The sequence below is a fragment of the Ananas comosus genome, linkage group 3, assembly GCF_001540865.1.
Source record: "Ananas comosus cultivar F153 linkage group 3, ASM154086v1, whole genome shotgun sequence".
NCBI lineage: Eukaryota > Viridiplantae > Streptophyta > Magnoliopsida > Poales > Bromeliaceae > Ananas > Ananas comosus.
Window position 1 is genome coordinate 13915804 of NC_033623.1, and position 15247 is coordinate 13931050.

General features: G+C 38.8%; 1 protein-coding gene and 1 pseudogene across 1 annotated transcript; one reads left to right on the forward strand and one right to left on the reverse strand.

The window, feature by feature from the left end:
* Positions 1488–9005, forward strand: LOC109707849 (probable polygalacturonase At3g15720). Its single transcript, XM_020229375.1, has 9 exons — positions 1488–1677; positions 5045–5124; positions 5243–5380; positions 5487–5660; positions 5947–5970; positions 7403–7610; positions 8360–8441; positions 8560–8668; positions 8787–9005. Exons 1-9 carry the CDS (start codon positions 1488–1490, stop codon positions 8949–8951), a joined length of 1170 nt encoding a protein of 389 aa, XP_020084964.1. The 3' UTR covers positions 8952–9005.
* On the reverse strand, positions 9731–14912 carry LOC109707850 (annotated as a pseudogene).

A 15247-nucleotide genomic window follows, 5' to 3' on the forward strand; every position in this document is an offset into this window, starting at 1 on the left:
ATAATTAGCTTCTTTTTTTTCTCCGGTTTTTGAAACATTTTTTTATCCTGAAACTAAAATTCTTACATTGAAACAGAGAATAATGCCACCCCTACTCTCAAAAATCAATAAATTAAACATTTATGATATTACACCTCTCACTTAGGGATTCAACCAGAACAGATTCAAGAAGTGGGAGGGGTTCTTTCCATGTCCAATCCTGTTTCTTTGATGAATCGAGATTGATTCGAGGTGAGTTAACTTGTATCTTTTTTTTTTGTCTTTACATTCAGAGGGATCTGAAACGGGAACGAATTTTTGACGGATCAAGACAGGTCATTTGCATCCTCACTTTGATTGTTCACTATCATTATTCATTAGAAATTAATTGATTTAAGATGTGTACATTAGATAGCTAGTGAAGTGTGAGATGCATATGATGCTTTCTATTAGCACGACCAATTAAACATCGACGTGTGGGTCTATTTAAAAAGTTTAAAAATTTTATAGATGGACAGTGTTTTTCATTCACCCGTAACGTACCCGTTTCATTCATTTATAAAATTTTGTAATTCAGCATATTATTGATCAGTAAATTTGAATAATGATAAATACAAGTGTATACGGTAGTACTCGTGTTCAAGCAAATCGTAGTACAGGGGATATGTGGTTGTTCTCAATTGACAAAGTAGGAAGGATGGTGTGGTTGGGGCTCAGGATCATCTAAAAACGAAAAGGAGTCTTCTTCAAATGGGCTCTTCTCCCGTTGGAATCATGCGCTTTTCCTTGACAGCTCTTTCTCCTGCTGACGTGGCACAATGGAAACGACTGCATGGACCAAGTCCGCCACATCAGCTGTAAGTCGTTCTTTCCACCTTACAAAGCAAATGCTTTAGGCTTTTCTTTTATTAAAAAAAAAAATACGTTACTTGGTAACTGCTTTGCTCATTTCTGTTATTGATTATTTCAGTTAAAAATATAAAGTAATCAGGTTTTGAATTTGATATCTCCGTTTTTTCTACTTACGTTGGAGACTGTCACTGATCACTATATACTTTGAATATTTATTCTGAAAAAATCTCGATGTATTAATCAATATATAGCATTTTTAGATATAAATGCATAAAATAAGTCACCATATCATACATACTAATACACCTATACTCTTTATTAGCAATATTTTTTAAATATGTAGCAATTTTTTTATTTTTGAAGTGAAATATTTTAGTTATCTCAGAATAATAACGTTATGAATTGTTAACATAACGACAAATTTTATTTAAATTACTACTATCCATTAAATCTCAATCTCTTAGAAATATGCTCAGATGATATGGTGGACCAGGCCTAGACAACGGTTTCTCGCTCCCGCAAGGCATTTCAACTTTTAATAGGTCCCTCGCACTCCAATCCGCCGTAGCACGAATCCTGAGACCAAAGCACGTCCACCTGGCGGTGCCACGTGTCAGGTTCTTGGTGGATAGCCGACGTGGCGTCTCCGAGCGGATATGGATAAAATCGACGAGGATTACGTGGATCTGTACAACGTGGCAGCAAACAAGCGGACGACATTCCTCCACGTCATCTATCCGAAATCGTGGACTCCACCGCAACACGTGTCACCTCATGGTGGTGTCATCGGACGAGGAAACGTAGAGAAAACGAGCGACAATGTGGCATTACGTTTTTCAGTCCCATGTTCTCGGGGTTTTATCTGGATCGGAATAATTCAATTTTCTTTTTTATTTTATTTTATTTTTTTTGGATTCGGTGGAATGGATAAGCTTGGACTTTGAGTCCACGTCACTACACGTGGCATTGCGAGGTTGAAGGAGGGGTTAATTTCATGGTGATTTTAATTTTAATAATCACTTTTGATCCGAAGAGCGGCTCCGAGTTGCACAAAAATGTCACGATCTATAACCTTTTATTGGGAGGATTCCACATGGCACGAGCGAGTTTGGATAGTGCCCTTCTATTTACTTTTAAGACTCTCAATAGTATCTATCATATTTACAACAGTTAATTAACAATTTAATAGTTAATATTTGAGGTCTGAAGTTCGAAATTATTGTACACAAGAGGCAAGAAAATAAAAGCCTTATGAGCCACGCATCCGAAGATGGTTCGATCATCTATGGAATGAATGGGCTGGATAGGGTTGATTTGTTGTACTCGGCAAGGATTAAATTGTCCATCGGCACGGACCATATTCGCCGTGCCATATCGTGTCAGCAACATATCGGCAGAATACTACCTCCGTGCCGATAGCACGACTCAAAATCCTCCATTCTTGAAATTAGTTAGTAATTTTATTAATGCAGTTAAAAAAATTTGATAAAAATATATAATAAATTATTAGCATATTTTGTTACTAAAAAAAATAAATATTTTATGGCATTATGTGTCGACAGATACACACATATTTTTTGTGACCAGCACACATCAGCACGACCCGACACGCACTGTGCCGGCAAGTTTCTGACACGACTCCGTGCCATAGCACTTAAATCCTTGGTGCTCGGGCTCGATTTGTGTTAGACATCAAAATCTTAGGCATGAGATAGAAGTCCGACCGAAATAAGTCTAGCTAACTCAGGCCCGTTCGGTACTTCATCACGGGTAAGGTGAAATCAACAAAGTTGAGGCAAGAATATATAAAATATATGTTTTTATTTTCTAATGGGATCATGTATAGAACATATATGTAAATCGACCCACTGCGATATGAGCCATGTGATACTATCTGTAAAAATAAATATATATAACATTTTTTCACCGCACATAATGTAACTTTTTTACAATCCCAAATAATGAAGCCTTTGAAGAATGCCACGGCATGGACTATACATCAAGTTTGGTTGGATTCAGACCCAATACTTTCAGGACGATCGTTAGAGACTCGACCGCTGCGAACCAATTTACCAGCTATGTCTATATTCAAATTTTCTTTTATTTCTGATGGTTTACATGGATAAGATGGGTCAATTCAACTTTCCGAATTTTCATAAAAAAGAATTTAGATTTGCATTTTCAAACTGCTCATAAGAATCACTGTTAGGAGTTAGGAGCTAATCGATCATTAATTCCTTTCGACTAAGCTAGCAATAATATAAGTGTTGCCGTCATCTTCGACCCTGATTTTTGGGCCATCTCTTGTAATCTTTCTCAATCCATAGCAAATTAGACTCTGTAAATAATCTGTAAATAGCCTTTTTTTCTGAACCATTTTCTCTAGCATGGCCATTCAAACAAATGTTTTGCCATATACAATCTCATATTCAAGATATATAGTTGATGAGTCAGCTTTTTCATACAGTAATTGCTAATTTTGCTACTTTGTTTTATAGGTCGCGGAAAGATACCTGCTACCTATACATTAATTCCCCTCAATCTGTAATTTCAGAAATTTTGTATGGGCATATGTATTAGGCAAACCTTAAAACATATGAAGGATTCAATTGCTATTTTGTAAATGCAATAAGCATATATCAACGGGTATAGCCAATTAGCCATTTGAAACTATTTCTCTATATATATTCATATGTTTATTTATTTCTTAATATATCTCATGATTAATGGTATCCATCCATTCATTAATTCATTAGCATTTTTTATAATGGAAATAGAATCATATCCTAAATATGAACAAATTAGGTGATGCCAAAATGTGTCTGTGACGTAATAACAAGTTGTATATGCATGCACCAAATGACCTATTGAAAAATGGGAAGAAGAGAGGCTCCAGATCATAGCAAATAATTCAAAAAATGGGTAGCAATACTTTTTGGCTCACAGGGGGAATAAACTGGAAATTGCAACTTATGGTTAAGCAAAAATCTAAGAATTAATACCACCCAAGAATAATATAATTACCCTTTATTTGCTGGTCGTAAAATGATATGTATATAATTACTGAGCAAATATGTGTGGTTGTGCACTTGCGAAGAGGTGTAACTTTTATTTTACTTGAAGTATATAATTACTAGTTAATTTCACCTGATTCTCTCTCTCTCTCTCTCTCTCTCTCTCTCTCTCTCTCTCTCTCTCTGTACACTGTTCACTGTTGGATGCAAGATGGTAAGGAACATGCGACTACACCTTTGCTGTGAGGTTTTTTTTAAAAATTTTTAGGAAAAGTGATTTCAAAAGTATCCAATTTTTGTGCAATTTTTAATTTATCATTTAAACTTTAAAATATTATATTAACACATATACAGTGACTCTATCACAATAATCCACCAAAGGTTACTATACTATCTATATTATCGACGCTCCAGTACTATAGTCTCTACTTTGATCTTAGAGTATTCAAGTCAACGATCTATAACGTTAAAATTCATATAGAGTATTTGACATTTGCAGAAATAAAATTTCACATTTTTTTCAACATCGTTATCCTACTAATCAAATTATGTCACACAAGAAATTGGCTATTTCACTCAAATTATGACTTAGACATAATTGTATAACTAACAAATATCTAACCAAAGTAAGGAGAATGAGTTTTTTTTTCTTTTTTTTTTTCTTTTTTTTAACTTTTTGGAGATCGAGTTGCCGCTGTAGCTGAATTCCTTTTCTTTTTTAAAGTTATATATTGGAGCTGTTTATTCTTTGCTTAATCTAGGGTTTGATAATAACAAAAGTTCCACTCAAACGGCACTCGCGTACGCCCAACGAGCTAGTTTGAGAATGCTTTATCCAAGTGACAAATTTGCTACTTTGTGGGGTTCAAAAAATTCAAAAGCGTTCCGATTCTTTAAAACGACAGTTTAAATTAATTATCAAAGAAGCAATTTAGCATTTTTTTCCATTTATTCAAAATCTCTAAAACATCAAATTAAACTAAGTATACGTTGGGACAATATATAGATTCCCACAATAGACCTTTAAAAGTAGTTAAGTTATTCCCCTTATTGCCCTTGTTGTCCCCAGTACAAATACTGTTTGATTTGTGATCTCATGCACTACACTCGGATTTCCTTGACATAATAATATTCTTAGTTTCTTCTACTGCAGATATTTATTACAATTTTAATCCTCCTATTAAGATTGACCTGTTCAGCAATCCCAGCCGCCGACGAAAACTTGTTCAATGTGATGGATTACGGAGCTAAAGGCGACAATACAACAGATGATACGGATGTAAGTAGACATAACACTGTATCTGATTAGCGTATTTGATCTAACACGTGTGATTTTCAAAGAAAAAGAAAAAGAAGTATGTGTTTATGCGAGATATAAAGTTTTATCGATGTCGAAGGCATTTAAGAAGGCATGGGCTGATACATGTGGTTCAACCGATTCCTCTCCAACTTTGCTCGTACCGTTCGGCCGAACATTCCTAGTTAAGCCCACGGAGTTTCAAGGACAGTGCAAATCCTCGTCCGTCAATTTTCAGGTACTTACATTTCTTTTTTGGAAGACACGAACATCGCAAAGTTTGCTTTCACCTGAATTAAATTTATGAAATTCATGTAACTATTTTTAAAAATTTTATTTTATAGATCATGGGTGACATTCTCGCACCGGATGGACCGAGTGCATGGGAGGGGATTGAACCTACTCTCTGGCTAGGGTTTCGTGAGGTGAACGGATTATCGGTCTCCGGTTCGGGTCGACTCGATGGGCGCGGCAACTACTGGTGGAGCCACAAATGTAACTCATTTGATAATAATGAGGTACTAATAAGTACAAATAAGGAATTAATCTTTATATATATATATATATATATATATATGTTGTTGTTATTATTTTATGTGAAGTGGAGGTTTCAAGTTAATCTCTGACCTCAAATTTGTCGTGCCAGGATTAGAAGTGCGAGGTGGATAGTTAATCTTCGCAAGTTTTACTTTTAATGTTTGAATTATTTATTTGATATGATTCTTAGAAATAAGGTGGATTCTTTTACGAATTAATGAAAGGTCACAAATGGTTATATTCTTTTGGTTTGATTTGATTTTGCAGGACTGCATCAAAGATGCCCCGACGGTGAGTTTTAATTAATTTGCTCATAATTACCAAAAGAAAACCTGTTAAAAACCAAAATTATTTTAAAAAAAATCTTATATTTTTCATGCTAAAATAATATAAAAGATTAAACTTTCAGAATAGTACTTTTATATTTATTATTATGTTCAATATTTCAGAATCTAATAATTAACTAGCGATTCATCACATGCCCACACCAAAAATGAACTAAATAATTTATATTTAACACTTCTTTTGTTTATTTATATTTAATATTAATTTTTGATGGTTTAATTACGCTCCATTGGGTATGAATAAGTACGGTGCGTCTTATCCGATCCGTTTACTGGCGTGCCCGTTAGCGAGCCGTTACCGAAAAGAATAACGGTTTATTAATTTATCCGTAAGCTTCAAGGCACGTGCTTTTTTCATACATGGGTGTATAAATATTTTAATAGATTTTGATTTAGATGTTTATTTGAAATCAAAATTATATTTTTTCTATTTTTTTTTTAAAATATATATTTAGTAGATAATAAATGCTGTAAAATTATAATCACTTTTCTGAAATAAAATAAATCACTTTGTAAGTAAAATTAGTTTGCTATCCTAAGAAATTATAAATTTCGAAATCTTTCAATTTTTAAGCAAAATGTATACTTCTACTTATTATAATAATAAAAGACGAATGAAAAATCTTCATAGTGAATAAGTTATTACTGGACATCTTATTCCGATATCCAAATAGATCGTAAGGGGACTCGAAGATTCGAGAGCGTATGAAACGGAGTTTTTGAACTACTAAGCGCTTACAAAATCTTTTAAATATAAAAATAAGTATCCAAACTTTTTATTTGTAAAAATAGACTGATATAAATAATGAATCATTTATCACTTTCTAAAAATAGTGAATTATTCACCGTTTTTATTCTAATTTATACATTTTTTATATCCAAACTTGAAAATATGTATAGTATTTAACACTAAAAATAATTTTAATCCTTTGAGACAAAAATGCTGAATAACTTATCATATTTACAAAGCGATAATTTATTCACCATATAGGCCTAATTTTGTAAATAAATTTTTAGAAAACTATTTTTATAATTATAATATTTTCTAAGTCTATTAATAAAAAAATTCTTCTGAAACTCTCCTCCTGTACTGCTATGCAATAACTACGAAAATAATCACTAGGTGTTAGGCTTATTTCTCTGGAGAGAAACTCTAAAATGCTTTTAGGTATTTTCGAAACTTCTAAAGCATTAAAATGTGTGCATTATTAGATCGACCATCACATTTATTTACCAACTAGACCTTCAACACCAAGAACAATCAGATTATGCTACCAATTAAGTGCAATAATATTAACTAAACATTCATTCAATATATATAATTCATGTGTAAATTAAAGGCAAGTGTTTTTCCATTCTTTAAATGATGGATCGTTTAGATGCTGAGGTTCTTGGCGTGCGACGATCTTCAAGTGAGCAACCTCAGTTTTGTAAATAGTCCACAAATGCACCTTGTCATCCACGGGTGCCAACGGGTTAACGTCACCGATCTCCGCATCACTTCGCCGGCGACGAGCCCCAACACCGACGGCATCCACGTGGACAACTCACAGCACGTCGGGATCAACCAATCGACCATCGCGACAGGTGCAAAATTACTGCTATTTAACCGATGCATCCTCAAGTATATATGCTTCAAATACTTCAGATCATGTCATTCTTTTATATATCAACTTCATTTAATAATAGAAAATAGCTAATGCAGTTTATGCAGATTGTTGTAAGTTGCAATTATCAATTTTATTATTATTATTATTATTATTATTATTGAGAATAAGGTATATAGTATGCTATTGCTTCATTCCATAAGAGTATGAACTGGACCACAAATTGAGGTAGCTGGACCTCGAAAGAGGGCCCAAATGTTTCTTAGTGAGCGAATCTCAATTGCAAAGTGGGTCGTCGTGTGTTTAGAATTTTAGAAAACTCTTCCGTTTCGTTCTAACCAAACAGCCCACCATGTAGAGGCAATTGTCGCTAGCTCCCTTACTCCTGTCGCTCCTCCTTTTCGTCTGCTCTCTTCCCAAAGCAAATAGCAAGAGGTACAATTAAGAAGAAATTGCTTGTTCGGGAGTAACCCTGCAAAGGGCTTTGGTACTCGGGCATTCCAGCAAGAGATGATCCACTGTCTCACATACATCAGAGCAGAAAACTATCAACTTTAACTGTTAAGTCTCTTAAGTTCATATATTTGTGAGTAGCTAATGTCCTATTACTCCAGAAATGTGGGTGTGATTCGTGAATTCGTTTCTTATACAAATGCCATCTAATTGTGCACGTATATTATACATGTATATATACGGCGGTGGTGGTGGTGGTGGTGGTGGTGGTAGTAGGTGATGATTGTATCTCAATAGGGGATCAAACCTCGGACATCTATATTACGGGTATCACATGCGGACCTGGTCATGGAATAAGGTAAATCATATCACACCATATGCCCCGATTTGTATAAGACTAATGAGATGGTTTATACAAATTGATCATCTATGTCAAATAATTAATTCTGTAATTTTCTTGGCTATAATTTATATAGTGTAGGAAGCTTGGGAAAGGATGGAGTGAGTGCTTCAGTGGAGAACATTCATGTCAGTAACGTAAACTTCTACAGTACAACCAATGGAGCCAGGATCAAAACTTGGCAGGTGAATTAAGCCATTATTAGCAGAAAATAATACATCTGCAAGATTATTACAGCTTCTGCTATGGTTAATTGGATGCTAATAAATCAGTTTACACGCATAATCTTTTACTGGTTTTTAGGGTGGCAAAGGGTTTGCGAGATCCATCTTGTTTGAGAATATAAATTTCACCGATGTGAAAAATCCCGTCATTATCGACCAATACTACTGTGATGGTTCTCACAACTGCCCAGATAAGGTATGTTCTTCGTACCATGCATGCATTGCACCTCAGCGCGTTTTTTGAGATAAATTACAATTCCTCTGATGGTGTATTTATGAAAATTTAAAGATTGAAATATTTCCATGAGAAATATATATATATATATATATATATATATATATATATATATATATATATATATATATATATATATATATATATATATATATAAGGGCCAAAGAACAAGATCGGGACATTACACGGATCATCCATACACTTTCAACCGAACATTTATCCAAAGAACTCCCCATGTTTTCACCTGAACAGTTATTCTGCATTTTTTTTTTGTGTTTGAGTGAGTGTTAAGTGTCGTCGTTCCATGTAGCCAGAAGCAGTGGAGATTAGCAACATAACATATGCTTATTTACAAGGGACCTCAGATGATCAAACTGCTGTTACCTTCAACTGTAGCCAAACCGTGGGTTGCTCCGACATTCGCCTCGGCTTCGTTAACATTTCATCGACGCCGACCGGAGAAGAGACTAATTCATACTGTATCAATGCTCATGGAGATACCCAAGGATATGTTATTCCTGATGTTCGGTGCCTCCAACGTTGATCGCTGCTCGGTAATTTCTAATTGAATAACCTAGAGTCTTAATATAGGCCCTTACTTGATGTTGTCACTAAAAGAAACCTTTCTCATACATGACATTTTATGAATCAATTTACACCAACTAATATGATGTTGACTTTATGTATGTTCAGAGGTTTAATGAACATATATATATTGGCAATGTTATAACCATATTATTACTAAACCAAATCTAGGTGACTTCACCTGGAGACCAAACACTGAAACATAAAACCAAGTACAATCAGTTTCTCCTTGAAAACACGAAATATACTCATCATAGACAAAATGCTCGTCGATTGTTGCCATTAACTTTACAAAGACATAATGCAACCATTTAAGTATGTTTCTAACTGAACTATATATATCAAAAAGTAAACAAAAGCAATTTAAATCGGCAAGGTAATTTACATTTAATGTACCTGACATTTCAAGGCTGATCATATTAGGACGCATTTGAATTCGGAGTTGTTAAGTATAACAACTAGTTCTTCAGTGTTAAGTCTCTCCATTTCTAGCCCCACTCACTTTTTTGGTGTGTCAACTCTCTTGTTTTTATTTCTCTTTTTTCCATTGGTGGTGATTGGGAGGTGGCTGGTAAAGCTTCACATCTCAATATATGTAACTGATACAAACGGCGCAACAGCTGCGATATCGATGGAACTTTCCACCAAACGAATATGAGGAGTAAGTCTTGGCGGCATAACAGCAGTCACCAGTAAGCACTTCCTTCCAATGTCTTATTCCAAAAGCACTCTATGACCATTAAGCTGTCTCATCTTAATCATTGGGTGAGAGCCAAATAAACTCTACATCTCTGATCTCTCCAATTACTTGGTAAGGGAAGATATCCTCCCAACTTATGGAGCTTAAAATCGAGTTGCTGACTAACAATGCAAATGATTCTTGCATTAGCTTTTACGGCACTTTTGCATTCTCTCTACCTACCCTTTCCTCTTCAGCATGGCTGTAGAGGTCCTCATAAGCTTGCAATGAACGAGCACTGAAACTCTCCAGGGCTTCAAACGCATGCCTCAAACTTACCTCCAAACTACTCGCTTCATGACCATGTACCCCATACAAGTGGCTGTATACAGGAAGACTGCTCTGGCCAGGTACTAGGGCAAGCTTTTTATTAAGCGCTTCTACTTCCTTGTGAATTTCTTGGGTGTTTCTCTCCATCACCTTAACCCACCTATCCATTTCCCTTATTGCCATAATCCTTTCTTGCTGCTCGATGTTTTGCTGCTCCCATAAATGCCTCAAGTTAGAAGCAAGAGCCTGCATCGAGTCAACCACTTCTTTCTCGGATATCCTATCCATGGCTTGAGACCAGCTATTACATATTACAAATACAGGTGGAGCACCTATTCTTCCCGGAGAATAGGGAGGAATCCCATCGGGGGTCTCTTTGGGTTCATAATTAAGACATAGTGCGAGCCATCCATTTAGTGATTTGACGAAGTTTCTCTGTGAACTAATCCACGAAGAGAAACTAACAATCCACTTCGTTGATTCTACTTCAAGTTCCATAGCAAACTCGCCAATATTCTTACCACCAGATATGATCGAGTCTAAGTTTTTAGCTTCTGATATGGCTTGGCGCTGTATTTGATGGCATTCCAGCATGGCTCTCCACATTCTCACAAACCTGCAATAGAATTTCTTTGTTATCGTCTGAGACGTAATAATAGTCATAACATCTTGAAATGAATGACTGTGTGGTAGAGATATGTCATTTCATGTACTTCTATTGTAGACTAACAATGTAACAGGTGATATGAGAACTGCCGGAAGATGATGGTTATGCAGTCCATTCAATAAGAAGGCTAGCTAATAATAAAAGAACTCCCGGAAATTTATATGCTCAGGCTCAGAAAACAAGTTCTTTGTGAAGAAATCATATAAGCTCCATTAAATAATCATCGAGAAATGTTACTCCTATAGAACTGATTAACCTCAGATAGCAACACACAGTTCTCATTCGCTCCCTCCCTAACTCCCTTCTGGGTCCTCCTGGACCAACTTAGATTTCTCCATGAAAATTCCCCTTATGAATACAAATCAAACACCTTCAATGAGTTAGGCGAAGAGCTACATCATGGTGTCAAAGTAATTGTATTGGTGATAAATGCAATGGAAATTACCAGACCCATCATACACGTCACTTAAAATTGGAAAGAAGTGATGCAACTGGTTAACACCTACAACATTGACAACTACGAAGAAAAACATTCAAAGAGACATAATTTTAAATCCATACTAGATTTCCTATTTCAAGTATCATCTTATTAGCGATGATTCAATTTAAGATTATACTTTATTTAGATGATGTTCTCAACTTCGGCCTGCCTTAATGAGACGATGCCTGTCTGAATCAAAAGAAATATTTCTTGATCTTATGCTGCTCTGTTTCAAATGCGTGCTGAGACGTGCATTTGTTCCAACATTCTAAATGAAGTTGTCATTGCAGTTCCACTTAAACCAACATAGAATATATGTTCAAATAACACAGGGGAAGTCACTAATACTTGTATTTAACATGCTCATCGCAACAAGCATAAATTCTCAAGCACAAAGGACTCAAATCACAAGTAAACACAAGCATAGAGGAAAACTTACCCCTGGATCAGTGCATATAGCTGCGGCCATAATTCTTCATCTCTGATTTTATTTATCTTCCTAGATATCTTGTCCACAACCTGAATAGCTATCCTTATCCTCGTCGATAACTTACTTATCAGCTCCCGCGTAGCGTCGATTTTATGATCTTCAGCGCCCTTTTCATCCAAATATTTGAGCCGCTTAGAGTTCTTTGCAAGAAGTAAGTGCATTTTTTCTTCAGCCTGGAGGAAAAATACATACCGAGAAAAAGAACATCAGAAATAGCATGCTAATGGAGTTAGCATAAGCAGCACGAAGACGACAAAACTCTTCGACAAAAAACAAAAATCTGTAAATGGCAAAGCAGAGTAAATCTTGGCAAGACCGCTGGCGACATGTTTTGATATTGCAAGATAATTTAAGTTTCAAAAAAATGTATAACCATGTGATAGTTTAAACACTACATCCTTTACACTAGATTGTCGTGAAACAAAAGAAAAAAAAAATGATTGGTGGTTTCTAATATTACAGTTAACACCAAATCAAGACGAAGCGAGCACAGAGGAAAGTTGCGCTCCAATAGAAGTTTCCAATTTGGAGACACTACCTACAACTACGAAACCATGTCTATCTATATATGCTGATTAGAGATAAACAGAGGATAGTGAAGCAGGGGAAGAAAAATCCAAGGAAAAGCACAAGTAAAATACCTTGACTTCCGCATGAAGCTTCTTCTCCCAAATGTAGAGCTTCTGTAGGGTCAAGGAAAGGCTTTTTGAGTCCCCACTTTTTTCCTCTTCGTACCCCACCAAACCCGCATTCCTTGAGGTGTGTGGAGCCATTGCGGAGACCATCCTCGACGAAACTAATTAATTACCCAGAACAACTTCAGTATTAATGGGAAGTAAAAAAAAAAAAAAAAAATTGAAATTTGAAAACTTGAAATATAGATAATAGAAAAGGAATTCAATTGAGCCCTAATTACCTTGGTACATGGAAGTAGAACTCTTTGGGCGGTACCTTCGTTTTCCCAACTCGAGGATGGGGCCGAGCTCGTTCGCGGCATCCGAAGCCCTCTCGAACTGTGCCCCGATCTCGCCCACGACGACCGAAGCGTCCCCGAAACTTCTTCTAGAAGAAGCTTCGGCCGCGCTCCCCCGTCCCGCGTTGCTCACCACCTCCTTGTCGACCACCTCGGCCCCGTCCTCCGCCGCGCTACTCGCCGCCACCGACCGGGCCTGGTGGTTGTGGTGGCGCGGGCGATCTCCCGCGCCGCCGCTGCGCCTCCCCTCTTCGGCCACGGACGAGGACGCGGAAGCTACGAACTTGGGGTCCCCGTACGCCTCCTTGATGACCTCGCGCTCGTGCTCGTCGTCGTCCTCCTCCTCCTCGAGCTCGGGGATCCCCTCCTCCTCCCGCACCTCCCTCGAGCTCCGGCTCGGCGTGTACGGATACGGCTGAGGCACGTAGTAGTGCTGGTAGGTGGCGAAGGGATTGAAGAAGTCCCACGCGTCGGCCCTCGGCGGCGAAGGCGGCGGAGGCGGCGGGGGCCGCGGCGCTGCGCGGGGGGGCGACGCGGCCGGGCCGGGCACGCCACCGTGGCCGTAGGAGTAGGATTGGGTAGGGTAGGGGTGGTGGTAGAATGGGTAGGCGGAATTGGAGTCGGAGGAGGCGTAGTAGACGGGCTCGGAGGTGGGGGGTGGCTGGGCGTAGGAGACGGAGGGGGGCGGGGGGCGCGTGCGGGCGTAGTACGCGCCGTAGAAGGTGGAGGTGGGAGGTTCAGGTTCGCCGGCGTAGGCTTGTCCGGGGAGAGGAGGGCGGAGGTGGTGAAGCGGGGAGGAGGAAGAGGACGAAGGGGAGTCGTGGTCGTGGTCGTGGTCGTGGTCGTGGTCGGAGGAGTCGGATTCATCGGATTCGTCATCGGATTCGTCGTCGTCGGAGGGTCGGAAGCGGATGTGGGAGTCGGCGATGTGGGGGAGGTGGCTGTTTGCGGCGCTCGTGGGAGGGGAGGGGAGGGAGGAGGCGCGGGGAGTTTGGGGGGAGGGCAGAGGAGGAGGAGTTTGGAGGAGAGGAGGGAGGCGGCGTAGGCCGCGTGGGCGTCGGGAGGGCAAGCGGTGGCGGACGGCGGCGCCAGCAGGTTCGACGCGGCCCCTGCAGTGCGCCACCGCCTGCTGCTCCTCCAGCTTCGACCCTCGGCACCCCATCCTACTAATCCCTACTTCCTACTACTCTTTTGCCTCCTGTTAATTTGTTTCACCAAACTTATATATAACTCTCTCTCTAAACACACGCACACAACCCCCACCCCCTACCCTCCCAAAAAAAAGAAAAAAAAAAAAATGCAATAGAGATAGAAAGAGAGGAAGCAGGAATCTTTTTATTTATATATATATATATATTTAGGGAGGGGGAACCGGGGAAGAGTGATGCTGCAGCTGCATCCGCGAATGTGATGTAAAAATGTGTATTAAAAACGAAACGAAACGAAACGAAACGAAGCGGAGGAGGAGCGGAGGGGGGACACGTGCTCTGCCAAACGTATTTAGGATTTAGGAGGGGAGGAAAAGGACGAAAAAGAAGAAGCAGAAGCAGAAGGAGAAGGAGAAAGAAATTACGGAAGAAGACGGAGGAGGAAGAGGACGAGTGCAGGGAATGTGAGAGCTCGAGAAAGGCGGTTCGGACTTCGGAGGCGGTGCGTGAGATGATGTGGTTCGAGGGGTTTGGTGTGTTGACGCCTGTCAAAGTCGTTTGGACAAATCCTAAGAACTGCTTCACCCCAAGAATTGACTCCTCATCCGCACTAGGGGTGTAAACGAGTCAAACACGAGCGATTTGGGGTCGGCTCGTGTTCGGCTCGAAATGAGCTCGAGATCGACTTGCTCGTTTAGTAAATGAGCCGAACACGAGCTGGGGTCAACTCGCTCGTGTTCGGCTCGAAATGAGCTCGAGATCGACTTGCTCGTTTAGTAAATGAGCCGAACACGAGCTGGGGTCAACTCGCTCGTGTTCGGCTCGAAATGAGCTCGAGATCGACTTGCTCGTTTAGTAAATGAGCCGAACACGAGCTGGGGTCAACTCGCTCGTGTTCGGCTCGAAATGAGCTCGAGATCGACTTGCTCGTTTAGTAAATGAGCCGAACACG

Excerpts from the sequence above, each read along its gene's own strand:
- LOC109707849 (XM_020229375.1), top strand. The coding sequence starts at position 1,488 with ATGGATAAAATCGACGAGGATTACGTGGATCTGTACAACGTGGCAGCA. Across the intron at positions 1,678-5,044 it reads ATTACGTTTTTCAGTCCCAT|CAATCCCAGCCGCCGACGAA; the intron begins GTTCTCGGGGTT and ends TGACCTGTTCAG. Across the intron at positions 8,442-8,559 it reads GGACCTGGTCATGGAATAAG|TGTAGGAAGCTTGGGAAAGG; the intron begins GTAAATCATATC and ends TAATTTATATAG.